Genomic DNA, 20,393 nt, shown 5'->3' on the forward strand with positions numbered 1-20,393 from the left:
TTGTGAAATATTTGAGGGACAAAAAATTACATCTTGTGATCTTTAGATTGTGGATTAAAAAATATGGACTCGAACGAAACACATGAACGTGCGATAGGAGGAAGATATGTTTTACAAAAATATTCATCATTCGATTCGACTGAAGACTTGTTCTCCCAAAAATAATCTGCAGTAGCTACAAACAAAGATATAAAGCTTCTTATTTAAGAACATCTGGGTTCCCAGCAAAAAAACTCAACACGTCATAACTTAAAAACTTTTGGGTTCTTAATATACACACCAAGACCATTACATTGATATTGTGACAAACTGGTATTTCTGTAGGTTGGGAATGTTACAAAATTATTTTAAGGCCCTATCCGAAAATTTTCATATTGAACCAGCTGGTCAACCGAACCAAAAATAAAATCCTGTGTAACTGCCCGGTCCTTTACTTGTCAATTACATATTGGCTTTACAATTTAACCTGAATTTACCATTGATCTTAACAATTTAATAGGTTTATAATATAAACAATTTTTAATTGAAAAAAATTGTTTCTGCATTTTTAATATGCATCACTGCCCTAATGGATAATCAATCGATATTATTTTGCTATAAATAAGCCAAACCGTAATCACTTCTGCAGCAACAATTGAAATCATCAGCTGTATATTTTGGTGAAAAACTTACTCGCAAAACAGCTGGAAACAATGAAAACGATTGTGGTTCTGCTTCTAGTTATAGATTTGGCAAACCTTATCTATGGTCATGTGGTAAGATATAAACTGACGCTTACAAAATCGAATATCACTTAAAAATCCACTGTACAGCCCGTTAAAGTGCCCGAAGATCAAAAGGCTCGCACCGCTCAAATTGCCGCCGAATGTATAGCCCAGGAAAAGATAACAACCGAACAGGCAATTGAATTTTCAAAAGGAGAATTTGCGAAAGCAGATAAAAATGTCAAATGTTATGCAAATTGTTTTTTGACAAAAGCTGGTGTTCTGGTCGATGGTGTAGTTCAAAACTCTGTGGTTATGGAAAAAATGGGTCCCACTGTGGGTGAGGAGAAACTAAAAGCTACCATGGAAAAATGTTCTAAACTTAAAGGTAGCGATCATTGTGAGACAGCTTTTATGATGTTCGAATGTTATCATAAGGAACATGCTGATATTGCTTAAGTGAAGGAGGAGATGAATGACTGACCGACGTAAAGGGAATTGTGGTATTATATATTTGCTGTGTGTGTTTATTTGTGAATTATATGCTAACTATGTATATATATGTATGTGTGTGTAAGTGTTAGTGTTGAAAATAAATAAACAAATATAAATTAATTATTTGTGTTAACCATGCTATCATTTTCTTTGGCGTCAATACCGAAAATGTCATCAACGGGAGATGAAAACTCATTTTGACGATCCAGAAATTGTAGCGGATATTTAAAATTGTCCGGGAATATGTAAACCACTGATATAATAAATATGCCGATTCTGTTTGAGGTAACCTATGGATGTCGTTTTAGAACGTATCAAGTTTGTAGATCATATTTATACCCTCCACCACACTGTGGTAGAGGGTATTATGTCTTTGCGCAAATGTTTGTAACAAGCAAAAGGAATCGAAATAGACACATGGCTCCTTTTGAGAATATGCATAGAATCATTTTCTGAGTCGATTTATACAGGTCCGCCTGTCCGTCCGTCTGTCCATGTGAAATTGTAAACAAATTACAGGTCGCATTTATGACCCGATTTGGATGAAGTTTGGCATAGGTCACTTATTTGGCCCAAGGACGAACCCTATTGAAATTGGGAAATATCGGTTCTGATATAGATATAGCCCCCATATATATTTTCGTCCGATTTAATGTAAATGGTGCACCAAAGTCCCTATATATCTTTCGATTTGCACGAAATTTGGCACAGCGTAATGAATTAAGTTTAGAATGATATCTGTTAAGTTTCCTGAAAATCGGTTCAGATTTAGATATAGCTACTATATATATTTTCGTCCGATTTAAAGTAAATGATGGCCCAGAGTCCCTGTATATCTTTTGATTTGCACGAAACTTGGTACATCGTACTAAAATGGGTATAGAATTATGTGTGTTAAGTTTCATGAAAATCGGTCTAGATTTAGATATAGCTCCAATATATATTTTCGTCCGATTTAAGGTAAATGGAGCATCACAGTCCCTATATATCTTTCGATTTGCTCGAAATTTGGCATAGCGCTCTGAATTAAGTCTAGAACGTGTGTGTTAAAAATCGGTTCAAATTTAGATATAGCTCCCATATATATTATCATCCGATTTTAGGTAAATAGTGTACCACAGTCCCTAGATATCTTTCGATTTGCACGAAATTTGGCATAGAGTACTTAATTACATCTACAACTATGTGTGTTAAATTTCGTGAAAATCGACTCAGATGTAGGTATAGGTCCCATACATACTTTAGTTCGATTTGATGTGCACGAAATTTGGCATAGCGTACCGAATTAAGTCTACAACAATGTGTGTTAAATTCCGTGAAAATCGGTTCAGATTTAGATATAGCTCTCATATATATTTTCGTCCTATTTTAGGTAAATAGTGCACCAAAGTCCCTACATATATATCGATTTGACCGAAGTTTGGCATAGCGTACTAAATTAAGTCCAGAGTGATGTGTGTTAAGTTTCTAGAAAATCGGTTCAGATTTATATATAACTCCCATATACATTTTCGTCTGATTTTATGTACAAGGTGTACCAACGTCCCTACATATCCTTGGAATGAAGTCTAGAGTGATGTGTGTGTACCAAGTTTTGTAGGAATCGGTTCAGATTTAGATCTAGCTCCCATATATAGTTTCGTCAGATTTTATATAAACGGTTCACCAAAGAAGTACTGAAGTTAATATAACTTAGCGTGTGGAAACTTTTCAATTGAGATTTGGATAGAGCTCCCATATATATTTTCTCCCGATTTGAAGTAAATGATGCAACAAGAACTCATATCGTATGTGGCCGATAAACATAAAGCATACTGAAATTAGTATAACCCAACCTATGACAAGTTTCGAAAAAATCGGTTCAGAATTTGATACAGCTTTTATATATATTTTCGTCCGATTTTAAGTATATGGTGCACCAAACTCCATGGTTATCAGATATTTATCCAAATAATCAACGTGTGTCCGATTGATATTTGTTTTAAATTGATTTACACAATTTTGTTCCAGTGTAAGAAGCAACTCTTTATCTGACCAAAAAAAATAAAATAGGTTGCAGAATAACATGTTTATGGATCCAACTTCTGTTATGATTCATTTGTTGAATATACCCAAAGTGGTGAAGGGTATCATATAGCCGGGCCCGTTAGACTTTACTACTTTCCTTACTGGTTTTATTTTTCACATTCAATATTTTCTTTTACAATTTTAGAAAATTAAAAAAATAAACTTGTTGTTTTTTATGTTTGTTTATTTAACAAAAAGAAAAAATGTAGTATTTTCCCACATATTAAAATTTTTTCAAACTCATTTTATAACTTATAACATGTTTTTATGAGCTAAATTTATTGTGTTGTAATAAAAAAGTGACAAACCAATTAATTATAATTAACAAATATTTTCATTAGTGGAAAATTAAGCTATTGTTATTATTGGTATAATGAAGTTGTTGAAAGCTATATCAATTACCTAGAAATTATCAAGAGGAAATAAAAAACGAAAACAAAAAAATAATTTGTTTCTTTTTGACAGAGTTATGGAATTAATTCAGTATAATTTGAAAGAACAAAAAACAATGTTTTTATATGAATATATATTCATATACAAATATGTTTTAATGATTTCATAGACCACTTTATTTTTACAAACATTTGTCGTTGGTATGAGGTTTGGGCTTTGTTTTAATCATGACCATCGTAACCACAACACTACTGATTTTTACTGTGCTGATTTTATCAGTTAACGCTCGTGTAAGTATGTACATTTGTAAAGTAGTGCAGCACACATTTTGTTTGCAAATATTTATTTATCTATTTTTGTTTTTTTTTTTTTTTTTTTTTGTAATTTCTAGACTTCCAAAACCAACACCACCATTCAAGCTGCCACAAATGACCAATATCCAACTGAATGTCGGAAATTGGAGAAATTTTCAATAGAGTTGCTTCAGGATCCCAACAAATGTGATATGAAAATTCTCGAAAAAAATCCTAAATGTTTTATCAGATGTGTGCAAACAAATTCTAAAGAAATTGATCGGAATATGAACAACTTGGTGACGGTGCTTAAAATATGTATAAGTTTATTTTGTTATAAGAAATAAACCATAAAATATCTGAAGAATCAAGGTTCCATGTGTCGCAATTGGTAAATACAATCCATATATATGGAAAACCTAAACCTAACAAGTGAAAAGGCGTTAAGTTCGGCCGGGCCGAACTTTGGATACCCTCCACCATAGTTATACTGACATGCAATAAAAATATAGGGAACATACCAAAAAGTGGGCATATACCGATAATTCTACAAACCGATTTATGTAAACCATTATGTACACCAAATTCAAACTTCAGCAATTTTTAATGGGAATTTTTCCTAAAATCTGTAAGATCCAAAAAGTGGACTGATACTGATAACGCATGGTAGAGTATAAAATCCTAAAACTACTGTAATTTAGATTACAAAGTTATATGAGGCTATACCTACACTATGATTACATAGTGTAGGAAGTAGTGAATATATGGGGATATCATTATATGAGGGCCATGCCTAGAGATGGTATTTACCGGGTATTTACCGGGTAAATACCCAAGGGGTGGGTAAATACCGGGTAAATACCCATTTGCGGGTATTTATTTGGGTATTTACTATATTGACTCGGTAATACAACATCTTACACTCTATTTCCGGGTTTCTGTTATCAAATCGATTTATAATGGATAGTTTTACGATACTTTAAAGACGTGGGTAAATACTTGGGTAAATACCCGAGTTTTTACCCAAAAATTGGGTATAAACTAACTGCCGAACCACTTGACATAGGCGGCCAAAATTTTGCACACATGTTTCTAATGACAAAGCAAATATAGAAATCCAACATGGGGACCCTGGGTCCAAATTTTGATATAGCCCCCATATAACCATATCTCCCGATTTAAGGTATTTTCTGTCTATTAGACACATTTTACAACCAAATTGGCTGTAATTTGGCACAGAGTGCTCTTTTTGGGTACAAAATGTCCATTCAAAATTTTATGTATGTAGGTCCACGTTTACTGGTAGCCCCTATACAAAGGTACCCCTATTTTGAGTATTTACCCAAAAATTGGGTATTAACTCATTAACTGCCGAACCACTTGACATAGGCGGCCAAAATTTTGCACACATGTTTCTAATGTCAAAGCAAATATAAAAATCCAACATGGGGTCCCTGGGTCCAAGTTTTGATATAGCCCCCATATCACATGTGTGCAAAATTTTGGCCGCCTATGTCAAGTGGTTCGGCAGTTAATGAGTTTATACCCAATTTTTGGGTAAATACTCAAAATAGGGGTACCTTTGTATGGGGGCTACCAGTAAACGTGGACTTACATACATAAAATTTTGCATGGACATTTTGTACCCAAAAAGAGCACTCTGTGCCAAATTACAGCCAATTTGGTTGTAAAATGTGTCTAATAGACAGAAAATACCTTAAATCGGGAGATATGGTTATATGGGGGCTATATCAAAATTTGGACCCAGGGTCCCCATGTTGGATTTCTATATTTGCTTTGTCATTAGAAACATGTGTGCAAAATTTTGGCCGCCTATGTCAAGTGGTTCGGCAGTTAATGAGTTTATACCCAATTTTTGGGTAAAAAATCGGGTATTTACCCAAGTATTTACCCACGTCTTTAAAGTATCGTAAAACTATCCATTCTAAATCGATGTGATGACAGAAACCCGGAAATATGGTGCAAGATGTTGTATTACCGATTCAATATAGTAAATACCCAAATAAATACCCACAAATGGGTATTTACCCAATTTACCGGGTATTTACCCAATTTACCGGGTATTTACCCGTTGGGTATTTACCCACTGCCCATCTCTAGCCATGCCTAATTAATGTCCGGTATATGCCAATTTTGAACCCAATATTGTAATAGTTTATCTCAATTCTTTCCTTCAGGAGGTATCACTATATTGAGGAGATGCCTAAATATCTGCCGATATAATTCATTATCGTCATGTTTGAGTTTCTTATCACAATATCTTTAGAAGGCGGAATGCTTACAACAGATGGCTAAATAGTCTTTGTAGGGTAAAAATTGACTATTCCCCGTAAAGACTACCCATCCACAAAACACATGACAAATCAATTAACTATTTTAATATAAAAAGGGGGGTTATATGAGGACTACACCTAAGGAGGGGGAATATTAATAATTTTTGGTGGGGAGATTTGTTACCATATACGACTACAAAATACCAAATTTCAGCGAATTCGGTTAAAAAACTCGCTCAAATGAAATACCGAACATTGGGGGGTACCCTTATTTGGGGGCTACCCGAAAAAATTGACCTATATTTATAATTTGTAGTATAGAGATTTGCTACCCAATAGGAACTCAATGTACCGAATTTCAGCTAATTCGGTCGAAAAATGCCCCCAAAACACCACAAAATTAGGGGTACCCTTATATGGGGGCTATCCGAAAAAATGGACCCATATTTATAATTTTTACTGGAGAGATTTTCTACTCAATAATAACTCAATGTACCAAATTTCAGCGAAGTCAGTTGAAAAACGCGCTCAAGAACCTCAAAATACCGAAAATGGGGGTACCCTTATATGGGAGCTATGCCTAAACGTGGACCGTTAAAGCCCATCTGCGAACTTGACCTGACTGCAGACAAAAGACGACTCTATGCTAAATCTATCTCAATTAGTTTAGACGCTAGAGTGATTACAACATACAGACGGACAGACAGACCTAATAATGTGAGTGAGCGGAGCAGTATAGTATCATACCCTACACAACTACCACAGATCTCTAAGTTTCTGTGGATCTATATTCCGAGACTGGATAATATTTCGCAACTCTCTCTTGACCGGTTAGAGGTGACCACGTCCTCTGCGGCATATTTTCCGAATTATGTTTTCCGGGAGTATACATTTGCTCCATAAGATTTAAATTTTGTTATTCTACAGGCAAAAATGTTGGTTCATTCAAGACAGCCATTCGAATTAGTTTCGTCTTCACCATGGAAATTTTGCGATAATATATATAGAGCGACTAGAAAACCTGGTAAAAGATGTTTTCGGCCCATCGCCGAAATATCATCTTATCATAATCAAAAATTATAGTCCTCGTTTTTGACCATAACCGGTACCTCATGCAATTCCTAGCCATTATAGCTACCGTTCCGCCCTCTAGTCTGGTAATGGTAATATCATTTTCAGTAAACGTAGGCATCTTTACCATGGGAATTTTTTTGAAATACAAGTACTGTTACATAACGGGCTAAGCCAGAAAGTGAACCGATATCTTTAATTTTTGGTAGGGACATTTGCAGGCCAACAAGATTTCAAAATATCAAATTATTCGCTTGAAAAGCGAGGCAAAATCCCCAAAATACTGAACAATTAGAAGAATCGATATATGGGGGCTATTCCAAACGTATACCAAAACGTGGACCGATATATCACATTTTCAATATGAAACATCCTAGGAGTAGTAGCAATGTACTTGTGCAAAATTCAGAAATACTATTTTATCTATTGTGATCTCTCTAGCGCGATTTCAACAGACAGACGGATATGTCTAAATCGACAATATCGAATGTATGCCGGTGGAAGAAATGTCCAAAGACGCGTCTATCTGCACAATTTAATCAAAATGTCAAACATTCCTTAACCACAATAGTATCCCGGGTACAGATTCTGAACAGATTTAAATCAAATTTAACACACATCATTAGGGCAAAAGTAGGGTATGCATCAATAACTTTCCTGAAATCGGTCGAAGATATATTTTTTATATTTAAATGTGAAAATTAACTATACGTCTCCCCTTAAAGGTTATTTTTCTGATAGTCTCTTATAGTCAACTGTAAGATTTGGAAACTTTGGCCGAAAAATAGCAAAAATTAAATAAGAAAATATTGGTATAGTCTTTGGCCAGAGGCGGAACTACATGTAAATCGGTCAATAATTGCGGCCTATAAATTGATTACAACTTATAGATAATAATTTTGGGTTAAAGTGGACCGCAATTGTTTTTGTGTTTTTTTTCGTGTTAGGCCAAATTATAAGCCGAACATCACAACACAACCCACGGTGAATGGAATCTGGGCAAGTAATTATAAGGACTGTACTGAATATTAGTAATATTCGGAAAATGTGTCAGTGCAAGGAAGAGGTGCTTTTGACCTCCAATCGGGCAAAAGGGTGCAACTATCATGAAATATTGCTCAGTCTCGGAATAAAAATCCGCAGAAAGTTAGAGTTCCGTGGTAGTTATATGGTGTATCGTATGGCCGGCTCCGACCGTCTATACTGCTCCGATCACTGGTTTTGTTTGTGGCTTGGTGTCCTTACACATAATAGAATATATAACGTAATATGTTTCGTAAACCTTTCCAGAAAATCATTATTTGTGCCAGTACTACAACCATTTTCAAAATAAACGACTCACATTTGGGTTCTTGTTTGATCATTGGTTTGTTTTCCAAATGAAAATTTCCCTTCTTATGAATTTAATATCCACCTCATACACTCCAAATTTTTCAAATAAAATATTATTTTTAAAAATTTACATTTATTGTTTCTTATTTGTTTCACATTTTTATTTAGTTGAATACTGAAAATATTTATTTTCTATCCGTTTTAACTACACTTAAGCAAGGGTAGCATGTTCCTTATAGTAACACTGATATAAAACAAAAGCAGTTTCACAATTATCGCTGCCTTTCAAGCTGTTGCATTTAGCCATAATGGCATCCAACTTATCTTGGCCAACATTGGGTCCCAATTTTTGAGACAACACCTCAGGTTGAGGAACACCATTCGAAATGAAGCCGGCCTTCTCTAAGAAACAATTAGCAAAACATTGGGCATTTTTATCCAAGCCATCAAATTGTCCTTTAATCAGTGCAGTGGCGGCTTCGGTGGTGCTGTGCTCCTTTTCAAAACATTCAGCACTATATTGGAGGGCGTTTATCTTTTGTTGTTCGCTCAAGTTGATGGGCTGAAATAAAATATTAAATTAATTATTAATTTTGTTTATGTGTATTTTTTCCTCTTTTCGGCAATACATACAATCTGGCCATTGGCAATGGTGCAAATGACGAGGACAACTAAAGCAACAGCACACTTCATATTGACATTCAAATTATTTTTATTTTGAATTTTAAAATTTCTAGTATTTATTCTAAACGTCACTATTATACTGATTAGGAAGTTTCATTTGATCTCGGCTATTTATATTCATTTTTTCTCTTCGCATTGCATTTGCTGCATACATACAGTAAATGCTATAAAATGTTTGAATAATAATTTATTTAAACTACTACAAAAATCATGGTCGCCAAATTAGTCATGGCTTCTAGTTTTGAATCGTGTGTATTATTAATTTTAGCTACCACTGTGCAGAGCTATGACTTAGGTTGTAGTTGTTATACCTTAGGTTGTTATTATTTAACTGGTTTTATGTAGCTGCAGCAACTACAATAACAACAACAATTGGTTTAAAATGCAATAGAATCAGATAATTGGCTGGTAGCTGCGTTCATATATAAAACTATTAATGATCGGCAAGCTAGATTAAACATTTCGAGGAAATAAAATATCAGATTTTTGGACAGTTATTTCTGACTGGTCTTAAGTAGATTTAATAACTGTTGGAGCGTTTATAATACTGGTTGTTCCGTTTAGAGCTGTTCGATAATATATTAAATACAATACGAGGACCGAAAAACCTTGCTTTCAATATGAAGCATCCTAGTAGCAGAGTATGTACAAAATCTATATTACGTATTGCCAATCTATCGTACTGTTCCCAGACAGTATCGCATGGAATTTAGATATATCTTAATCTGAACCGATACCAACAAAATTTCGCACACATCAATCGGGATCTATTTCACTCTGTGCAAAATGTTGTCTCAGTCGGACAAATATTGGAAGTGTGGTGTACTATTTACATAAAATCGTGCAACATTTACATAAAAGACCAGTAAGGAAAATAGTAAAGTCGGACTGGGCCGACTATATGATACCCTTCACCACTTTGGGTATATTCTACATATGTCTCCTAACAGACGTCGGTTTTTCGAAAGAGCATTGACATGAAATTGAACGAACTTGAATATGTGATCTTCATACCTTTCTGGAACCTGAAGGTGTGCGAAATGAAATTTTTTCACAGTAAATTTATGTTTGCAACAACAACATTTTCATTTTGTACTAGTTATACCCTACACAACTATGTTGTCAGGTAATTATAGCTTTGTGCTGCCTCAAGAGTTTGTAAAGCCGCAAAATATTGGTTCTAGACCTACCTTTAAGTATACCGATCATCATATCTCGACTAGCCTAGTCGATCTAGACATGTGTGTCCGTCCGTCTGTCCATTATAATTTGTAAACACGATACAGGCCACAGTTATGGACCAATCTTCACGAAATTTTGCATGTAGGATGGGTTTTGGCCAATGAAGACCCCTATTGCTTTTGGTAATGATCGGTTAAAATGACAAAATTTGTATTCTACAGCATATAGATTTACCCTTGAAGGATATATATACCGAAGATGTTGATAAAATATCCAAGAGCAGTGGCTGACCTTTATATTGATACAAATTATATTGTCGTATGTACTCGGATGTTAGAGTTACACTTAAATATTTACAGCCCATTTACCTCAATAGACGACGAAAATATAGCGCTGATCGCTTTGAAATTTTCCATGATGATCCAGGTATGGTCAAGGACAACGCCTTTAATTTTCGATGATGATCAAAAAATAATATTGGGATGAAGTGGACGGAACACTTAATTTTTTGGTGTTTTTTCGAATCGAACACAACACAACCCACAGTGAAGGGAATCTGGGCAAGTAATTAAAAGAGCTGCACTGAATATTAGTAATATTTGTTGACCTCTAGACGGTCAAAAAAATATTGCCCGTGCTCAGAATATAGAACCAGAGAAAATTATATTTTCGTGGAAGTTGTGTAGGGTATCGTATGGTCGACCCCGTCCGACTATACTGCTCCGCTCACTGGTTTTTAATATAAACCGATTTCCACGAGACGTAGCACACATCATTTTAGATCCAATTCGGTACGCTATGCCCAATTTCCTGCAAATCGGAAATATATAGGAACTTGGTGCACCATTTCTTTTAAACAGGACGAAAATACATATACGAAACTTATCACCCATCATTCTAGACTTAAATCAGTACGATGTGCCAAATTTCGTGCAAATCTAAAGATATGTCAAATTTCATTCAATTCGGATAATAAGTGTGACCTGTACTTTGTTTACAATTAACCATGGACAGACAGACGGACGGACGACATGCATAAATCGACTTAGAAAGTGTTTCTATGGATATTCTTAAAAGGAACCATGTGTCTATCTCGTTACCTTTTGCTGTAACTAATATAAGCACAAAGATATAATACCCTGTACCACAGTGTTGTGAGGGATACAGTTATCAACATTTGTCTATAGTCGACACATAATGGTAACTTCCATTATTGGATATTTTGGTGGTTTAGGGTACGCGTTTCAACCAATCTAGCTGTACCAAAACGTATTAAGATCGGCAGAGGTATCCGGGTAGCTCCCACATAATGGTACACCTTTATTTTGGGGTTTGGGCATGTTTTTCCACCATATTAGTTTTAATTTGATTTTTCAAATTACTATGGGATAAAAAATCTTCCTATCAAATATTATCAATCTCTTTAAGTTCTGATAGAGCTCCCATTGAACGGTACCACCGATAAGGCTGTAATTTTTAATAAAGTTTGACTTATATACATATATAGAAAGTGATCAGTCCACGTGTTGGCATAGCCTCTATATACGGGTAGTGCAGCAAAGTCCCTTTATATGCTTCGATGAACCATTCGTCACGAAAGGTCAAATTCGAGCCAAAGAGGGTATTACATAGGTAATCAAATGAACCAAAAACTTTTTTTGTCCCGTCTCCCCAGAGGCCACAATTACAACCCGTACATCTGTCCATGGAATAAGCATGCCCCTTTTCATGGTAATCGACCAATATTTAGCAAATCAAATGGAAACTTCTTCAAGAAGGACATAGACCGGGGAAGTTGACAATTAATCCAAGATGAGTGGTTGATCTTTAAATTGTTACAAATTATAAGGTATGTACTTAGATTTGGGAGTTATACACACATATTTACAGGTTAAGGACCGTGTATCTAAAATCGTAAAGAACTTTAAAACATGCTAAGTCGACTTAGCATACTATGGTTCGGAGGCGTCAATATGACGATCATCATAAATTTCACACTGGAAACGGGGATCTGGTCCTCTAATTGTAATAATTGTTTTTGTAATAATCGAAAAAAATTGTCTTGTCAAATGAACCAAGGTTTGTTGTAAAATAACAAAATGTGAAAACATAAAGCCGCAGAAAGTTAGTGGGCAGTTATTATTATACAGAATATCATAAGATCAGTCCAATACGACTATACTGCTCCGCTCACAAAGGACAAAGTCCATTCATATGCGGTAGCCCTTGATTTGATATATTTCACACTAACAATATCGCTGAGAGAACACTTTTCACTTGTACACTTCCAACTAGTCTCCACCATACAATATAAAAAAGGCTGAGTTTCGGTTTCGTTATTTATATATTTAATTCCTCTGAAATTCCATAGCCACCTTATTCTTCTAGACCCTAGTAACGCTAACATTTCATATATATTACCTTTAATAATAAAAAAACAAAAACAATTATCACATTTGTAATTTTCTACCCAGCAATTTGCAATTATAACAAAGTATTTGAAAAATTGCTCACAATTTGATTTGTAACTAATAGAAAACAACACCACAATGTAATAAAATATTAATGAAAACAGAGTATTCGCTTAATAGCTAGTTTTACAATTCAACAGATTTTAAAAATGCAGCGGTAATAATAAAATCACAAGGGCCTACTTGAAGGTGAACTTACATCAGTCGTCACTCGCAGTTGATTGCTGCATACGCCAAAGGGGGATTTACAACGTCTCAGCGTTGAATGTGAATTATGAAGATGTTTCAAAAATTAAAATTCAAGTTCAATACTTCGGTGCTTATTAATTGTATGTAAATTAATGTTAATAAAAATACTAATTTTATCTTGCATTAATAATCCCACAATAAGATAATCAACTATAACTTAAATAACCTTAATCATGGTCAATATTACAAGTCATAATATTTAATTGTAAATTAACAAACAAACAAAAAATATTTGAGTTTTAATATTGTTTTTTTGTAATATGGTCGTGTGACTGATTTTGTATTAAACAAAAAATGTAAATTACATTAAATGTGACTCAGAACAGGTGGGTTAGGTTAATGTGGTTTAAAACGAATAACAATGATGTTAACCCCAACTAAAGCAATAAAATAGGGCAATGCCACTTTTAATTCGTTTCGCAGCAATTTCGATTGGAAAAGGTAAGGAGGTTACAGTCCTAAAAATCCTAAAAAAATTACTGACATACTTGGTCGACACCAACCGAAATTTTGTGCCGATCAGTTCTCAATGGGAACCTGTAGTTTTATTAAAATTTATAGCGATAAGATTGACATATTCCGATTGCCAGATCAGCTCCTCGAAATAATGGGTTTAGAACTGATATGTAATACAATTATACAACACTTTTTAAGCGAATTTACAACTTAATATCATGCCTCAATATATCATACCCATGATATACTACGTTGTGTTCCTAATATACATGTTTTACTGTATTATAAATTGTAGGTTTTTTGCTCAGCTTGGGTTACTGAATTGTCGACAAAAAACTATGTTTATAATTATGTTCAACTAATTGATTGATTGTGTACTAGTTTTGTTTTTTGCAAATAATTATTATTTGCTGCCATAGCAAAACATACAACAATCCATGTGGGTATACAATTTTTTTGTTATTGCTTTTTAATTTGAATATGGGTTCAATACACTCTCGTTTAGAAAAAAGGAATAAATGACAAAGCACAAAATACCCAAAAAATATGTATTGCGAATTAAGAAATCTGTCGAGGATAGGTTTTCTATAATGGATGGCAAATATCGGGTACATATCCAAATTTAAATCAAACCATATAAGCCGAGTAACATTATGTATGGAAGCTATATATGGACTGATTTGAAGCAAAATTGACATTCGGTATGTAGTCCTAATCGGAAAAATGGAGATTATTTGGTGCAAAATTTGCAGGAAAGCGAATTTATATAAATACATTTCAACCTATTTGAATAGAAGCCGATACATGTTATTCCATGTTTAATTTGGTACGTTGTTCACAATTTCATCGCAATCAGACAAGCATTCTCTAAATCTCAAGTGATTTGAAGAATTCTTAACACACATTTTTCATGACTTATTTAGATACGATGCGGAAGGGTAGAAATCAGTGATTTAGCGGCCAATTGAGATATGCTACTGTTAAAAATTAAATTAATATTAATATTGTCAACTTCTCATGTTAGCCTCCATTTAGCAGTGTTCCCAAATTTCCATATCTTGAGGATTTTGAAGCCGTTTATAATTCGATTTAGTTGTAATTTTGTACTTTGGATTCTAATTAGGTTCCAAATCTTCTTGCTAAAAAGTATCAATATTTTACTTTTGGTCCACTGTTTTGGGTAGCCCCCATATTATGGAACTCCCTAAAACTTTCATCAACCAGTAAGGAAAGTAGTAAAGTCGGACTGGGCCGACTATATGACACCCTTCACCACTTTGGGGATATTCTACATATGTATCTTTACAGATGTCGTATTTTCGATGAAATGAAATGAAATTGAACGAACTTAAAATTGCGATCTTTATCTGTAAGGAAACCGACTAAAATCAATCCTCACACAACCATGCTGCAATCTATTCCATACTTTGTATATAGATTTTAAGCAATCTAATGAATAGGTCTTAATTATATATGGAATCTATGATATATCTAAATCTGAACCGATTTCAAGGAAACTTGCCCGAGATTAATTTATATTAACTTCAGTACGTTTATTTAAAATCGGACGAAAGTATATATAGGAGCTATATGCAAATCTGAACCAATTTCAATAAAACTTGACACACGAAAGGTTATAGTAACCTCAGTACATTGTACAAAATTTTGAGCGGGTCGGCCAATCTTTGCACAATTTACATGAAATCGGAAAAAATATATATTGGAGCTATATCTAAATCTGAACCGATTTTCACGAAACTTAGCACACATAATTCTGGACCCAATTCCGTACCCAACGCCAAATTTTGTGCAAACTGAAAGATATATGGGACTTTGGAGATCCATTTACCTTAAATCGGACGAAAATATATATGGGAGCTATATATAAACCTGACCCGATTTTTTCGAAACCTGGCACTCGTCATTCTTGACGTAATTCAGTACTTTATGCAAAATTTCGTGCAAATCGAAAAATATATATGGGACTTTGGTGCCCCATTTACCATATCTTAATCTGAACCGATTTTTTCCAATTTCAAAAGGGTTCGTCCTATGGCCAAATATGTGGCTTGTGCCAAATTTCATCCAAATCGGATCATAAATGCGACCTGTACTTTGTTTGCGTAAATCGACTCAGAAAGTGATTCTATGCATATTCTCAAAAGGAACCATGTGTCTATCTCGTTTCCTTTTGCCTGTTATAAACATATGCACAAAGAAATAATACCCTGTACCACAGTGTGGTTAAGGGTATAAAAATAGGCAATAAATTAAAGAACCCTATGTACCTAATTTCAGCGAATTCGTTTGAAAAGCGCGCTCAAGAATCCCAAAATATCGAAAATTGGGAGTACCCTTACATGGGGCCTATGCCTAAAAGTGGACCATATACATTAAATTTAATTCAGTATGCTATGCAAAATTTTGTCTCAATCGAAACTATATATGGGAGCTATATCTAAATCTGAACCGATTACAACAAAACATCAATCAGAACCTAATTCAGTACTCTGTGCAACATTTTGTCTCAATCGGACTAATAATGGGAGTCTGGTGCATCATTTACATGAAATCGGACGAAACTATATATATGAATCTAAACCGATTATCTCCAATTTTAATAGAGTTCATCCTTGGGTCAAATATGTGATTTGTGTGAAATTTCATCAAAATCGGATAAAACCCCAAAACATCGAATAATGATGTATAGCGTTATATGGTGGCTACCCTGAAATGTGGACCAATATTGATAATTTTTTTTTTCTTTCGTCTTCAAATTATAGCCAATTCGGTTTAAAAACGTATAATCCCTATAACACCAAATATTTCTGGGTACCGTGATATGGGAGCTATACCGAAGGTGAACCGACATACCCCAATTTGTAATACCAACCATTATAAGAGTAATAGTAATGTCAGTGCAAAATTTCAAAGCTCTATATTAAAGATTCCGATCTTTATCATGATTTCAAAAGATAGACGGAGATACATAAACAAGAACCCAACATACTTCGATTGAACGACGTTTACAAAATGTTCATGATACCAAAATGTGAAGGAATCTTTATATGGAGGTCATGCCTTAATGTGGACCGATATTTGTCACCCCAAAAGAAATTCTTGAAAATTTGATATCACGATAGAGTTTTTGGAAACAGAAGTGTCTGTAATTCGCCATTACAGGTTGTTAATGGGTGAAATACAATCTACTTACATTTTATAAGTCGTCTATAGGAATGTTCAGAAGTGATTTTCATAAAATCAGTATTGTCATAGACTAAAAAGGGTATATCAATTCCATGCTCGTATTAAAAATGTCCCCACATGTCGCTCATTTTCTGCAAGACCAGCATAAATCAAAAACCAGTAAGGAAAGAAGTAAAGTCGGATTGGCCGACTATATGATACCCTTCACCACTTAGGGTATATTCAACATATGTATCCTAGAAGACGTCGATGTTTCGCAGGAAAATTGGCATGAAATTGAACGAGTTTAAATATGTGACCTTTGTCTATATCTGAACCGACTAACATCAATCCCTACACATGTCATTCCGCAACATATGGTAAATGTTGTAAACCGATTTAAAGCAAACTTGACACACGCTATTCGGTATGCTGCACTGTTTATAGTTTAAATCGAAAGATTTTCAGGGTATTTGGTGCACCATTTACCAAAAATCGAGCGAAACTATATATAGGAGCTATATCTAAATCTTAACCGATTTTCACGAAACTTAGCACACATCATTCTATACTCATACTCAATTCAGTACGCTATGCCAAAATTCGTGCAAATCGAAAGATTTTCTGGGACTTTGGTGCACCATTTACCTAAAATCGGGCGAAACTATATATGGGAGCTATATCTAAATCTAAACCGATTTTCACAAAACTTAGCACACGTCTTTCTAGACTTAATTCCGTACACTATGCCAAAATTCGTGCAAATCGAAAGATTTTCTGGGACTTTGGTGCACCATTTACCAAAAATCGGGCGAAACTATATATGGGAGCTATATCTAAATCTAAACCGATTTTCACGAAACTTGGCACACATCTTTCGAGGCTCAATTCATTACGCTGTGCCAAACGAAAGATTTTCAGGGTATAAATTCCGTAAATCGGACAAATATATATATATATATATATATGGGAGCTATATCTAAATCTGAAACGATTTTTCCCAATTTCAATAGAGTTCGTCCTTGGGCCAAATAAATGAGCTGTACCAAATTTCAGTCAAATCAGATTATAAATGCGACCTGTACTTTGTTTACAATTTAACATTAACAGACGGACGAACGGACATGCATAAATCGACTCAGAATGTGATTCTATGCATATTCTCAAAAGGAAACATGGGTCTATCTCGATTCCTTTTGCCTGTTACAAACATATGCACAAAGACATAATACCCTGTACCACAGTGTGGTGATGGGTATAATCATGATTTTTGAGTTAATAATATAGAATTCTTCGCTATATCAGACTTCATTTTGTGTAAAAATTCCATATTGATATCTCTTATACACGCTGATTTAGGGACTGACAAAGTTTCTCTGCTCTATGTAAGATGTGAGTCAGTTAACAATTTAAAAAGCATTTTCTGCAAACGCATGCTGCAAAGGAGCGATGTGTGGGAAAAAAGTAATATTTTCATATTTTTCGATTATTATCTAAACAAACAATGGACACATTTCCAAATTTTCATTACATTGTGGGCCAATTCCATTTCTAATCTCCAACTATTCTTTGAATTCTAGAATAAAGTTTATCTTATACCCATTATGAAGATTTATAATTAATCCACAATTTTTTTTATCAGCGCTTGAGATCCCAGACAGTAATTACCATACAAAATTTAATTCGTCACAACAAAAAGACAATAAACTAAGCAATTGACACAAGTATACCAATTTAATTGTTGTTGTTGATGTTGTGGGTCAAACCGGTTGTCGAATTTTATTGACCCTTATACCAAGTAAATGTAGACTTCGCGATGTTGTGTGTAGTTGAGTTGAGCTGTGTTTCGTTTGTTGCCTTGTTGTCTGTTGAACTGCCAACTAAACCGATACACTAGTATGTCTGTGAGTTGTATTATCTGGCGAGCACAAACATTGTCATCACACTATCACAGTGAGAGAAAAATAAAACTTGTATTTGTATTAATTATATTCGCAAAAAACACTTCTAGTTATAAAAAGCCTCAAGTTTCAGACAAACAACATCATACAATTTGCAACTACCAAAGCAAACGTTTGAAAACGGAAAAAATCTCCTTTTAAAAACATCATCATGAAGTCGTTCATTACTTTGGCTGTTATTTGCTTGGTTGCCTCAGCTTTGGCCACTGTAAGTTTTAATAATAATTATTTTTATAAAGGATATTTTTACTGAATCATGGAATTTTTTATTTATAGCCCTTGGAATTGTCCGACGAACAAAAAGCCAAGGCCAAGGTATACATTGAGGAGTGTGCCAAACAGGAAAATGTTCCGGAAGAAGATATTGTCAAGTTCCGCAATAAGGATATTGCAAACCCCTCCAAGGCCTTCAAATGTTTGGGTACATGTTTCTTTGAACGTGCTGGTACTCTGAAGAATGATGAACTCCAAGATGAAGTTGTCATTGCTAAATTGGGCGCTTTGGTTGGTGAGGAGAAGGCCAAGACTGTTTTGGAAAAATGCAAGGGCATCAAAGCTGAAGATCGTTGTGAAACCGGTTTCAAAACCTACCAATGTTTCCATGCCGAAAATGTTGCTTTCTAAGTGAAGTTGTGTTCCGAAAAACCGAGATAGTATTGTTTTTGTGATAAATTTAAAAAATTGTAAATAAAAGATTAAAAAAATTTTTAAGAATAAAACTCAAAAAAGCAAAATCAAAATGCCTCAATTTTTTTAACACCAGATTTACGGACCGAGACAATTTGATTTAAGCCAAATTTGAATAGGGTCCATTTCATGAATCAATCTAGGTTTAACATTTTAAACATTTCAAACCCACTTGGGGAAGTACCAGAAGGAGTGGACCTATGGAGTAGATTTTTATGTTATGATATAGATTTATTAATGTTGACCCTTAGTGTGAGAGGCTCCAGAAGGATAAGACCAATAATCCCCACCTTCGAACATTATATAGTCTTGCGTATTAATATTAGGCTATGTAAAGTTTGGACCAAAACCTATAATTCCTGGTTGTGAAGGGTATAACCTATGTACCCTTCCTGGTGGTGAAGGGTATAAACATTTGGTAAGGCTTGTTGCTTGTTGTTGTTTGATATATTGTATTTGGTATTTATATCGAAATAATTTGGAAAATGCATATGCGAATTGTACAATGAAAAAGTTGGTGGCAGTGTCTGAAATTAGGAAACAATGGAATACAAAACAAACAACAATCGAGTGAGTGGGGAGAGGTCGGTTATTAGCAAGAGAAACAGTCGTCTAAAAAACGGTTAAAAACTGACAACTACTGAGTGAGGGTAGAGGTGGAGGATGATACCGAAAAAAAAACACAAACGATCATTCGTCTGGAAATTTGATTGACAAGTATCCGAAAAATACTATAGTGTACTAAATTTGGTACAAATTCGTAGCTCGTGGGCGAATAGAAATTTGAAACTTGGAATGAGAATCAAAGTTTGAGAAGTAAGGAAAGCTGAATTGCGGTATGTAGATATTAATGGAAGTTTCTACTTAT

General features: G+C 34.4%; 3 protein-coding genes across 3 annotated transcripts; 2 read left to right on the forward strand and 1 right to left on the reverse strand.

The window, feature by feature from the left end:
* Positions 1-692: 692 nt before the first annotated feature.
* On the forward strand, positions 693-1,163 carry LOC133326161 (general odorant-binding protein 56d-like). The gene is made up of 2 exons (XM_061534841.1): positions 693-755; positions 813-1,163. The coding sequence occupies exons 1-2, from the start codon at positions 693-695 to the stop codon at positions 1,161-1,163; spliced, it is 414 nt and encodes a 137-aa protein (XP_061390825.1).
* A 7,697-nt stretch (positions 1,164-8,860) lies between these two features.
* LOC133326159 (general odorant-binding protein 56d-like) lies at positions 8,861-9,342 on the reverse strand. Its single transcript, XM_061534839.1, has 2 exons — positions 9,283-9,342; positions 8,861-9,211 (listed from the first exon to the last, which is right to left on the reverse strand). The coding sequence occupies exons 1-2, from the start codon at positions 9,340-9,342 to the stop codon at positions 8,861-8,863; spliced, it is 411 nt and encodes a 136-aa protein (XP_061390823.1).
* Positions 9,343-18,989: 9,647 nt separating this feature from the next.
* On the forward strand, positions 18,990-19,462 carry LOC133326160 (general odorant-binding protein 56a-like). The gene is made up of 2 exons (XM_061534840.1): positions 18,990-19,046; positions 19,115-19,462. Exons 1-2 carry the CDS (start codon positions 18,990-18,992, stop codon positions 19,460-19,462), a joined length of 405 nt encoding a protein of 134 aa, XP_061390824.1.
* The last annotated feature ends 931 nt before the right edge of the window (positions 19,463-20,393 follow it).

This window comes from Musca vetustissima, unplaced genomic scaffold (genome assembly GCF_032173495.1).
Source record: "Musca vetustissima isolate MV318-11 ecotype Yass unplaced genomic scaffold, APGP_CSIRO_Mvet_v1 utg527888, whole genome shotgun sequence".
Classification (NCBI taxonomy): Eukaryota; Metazoa; Arthropoda; class Insecta; order Diptera; family Muscidae; genus Musca; species Musca vetustissima.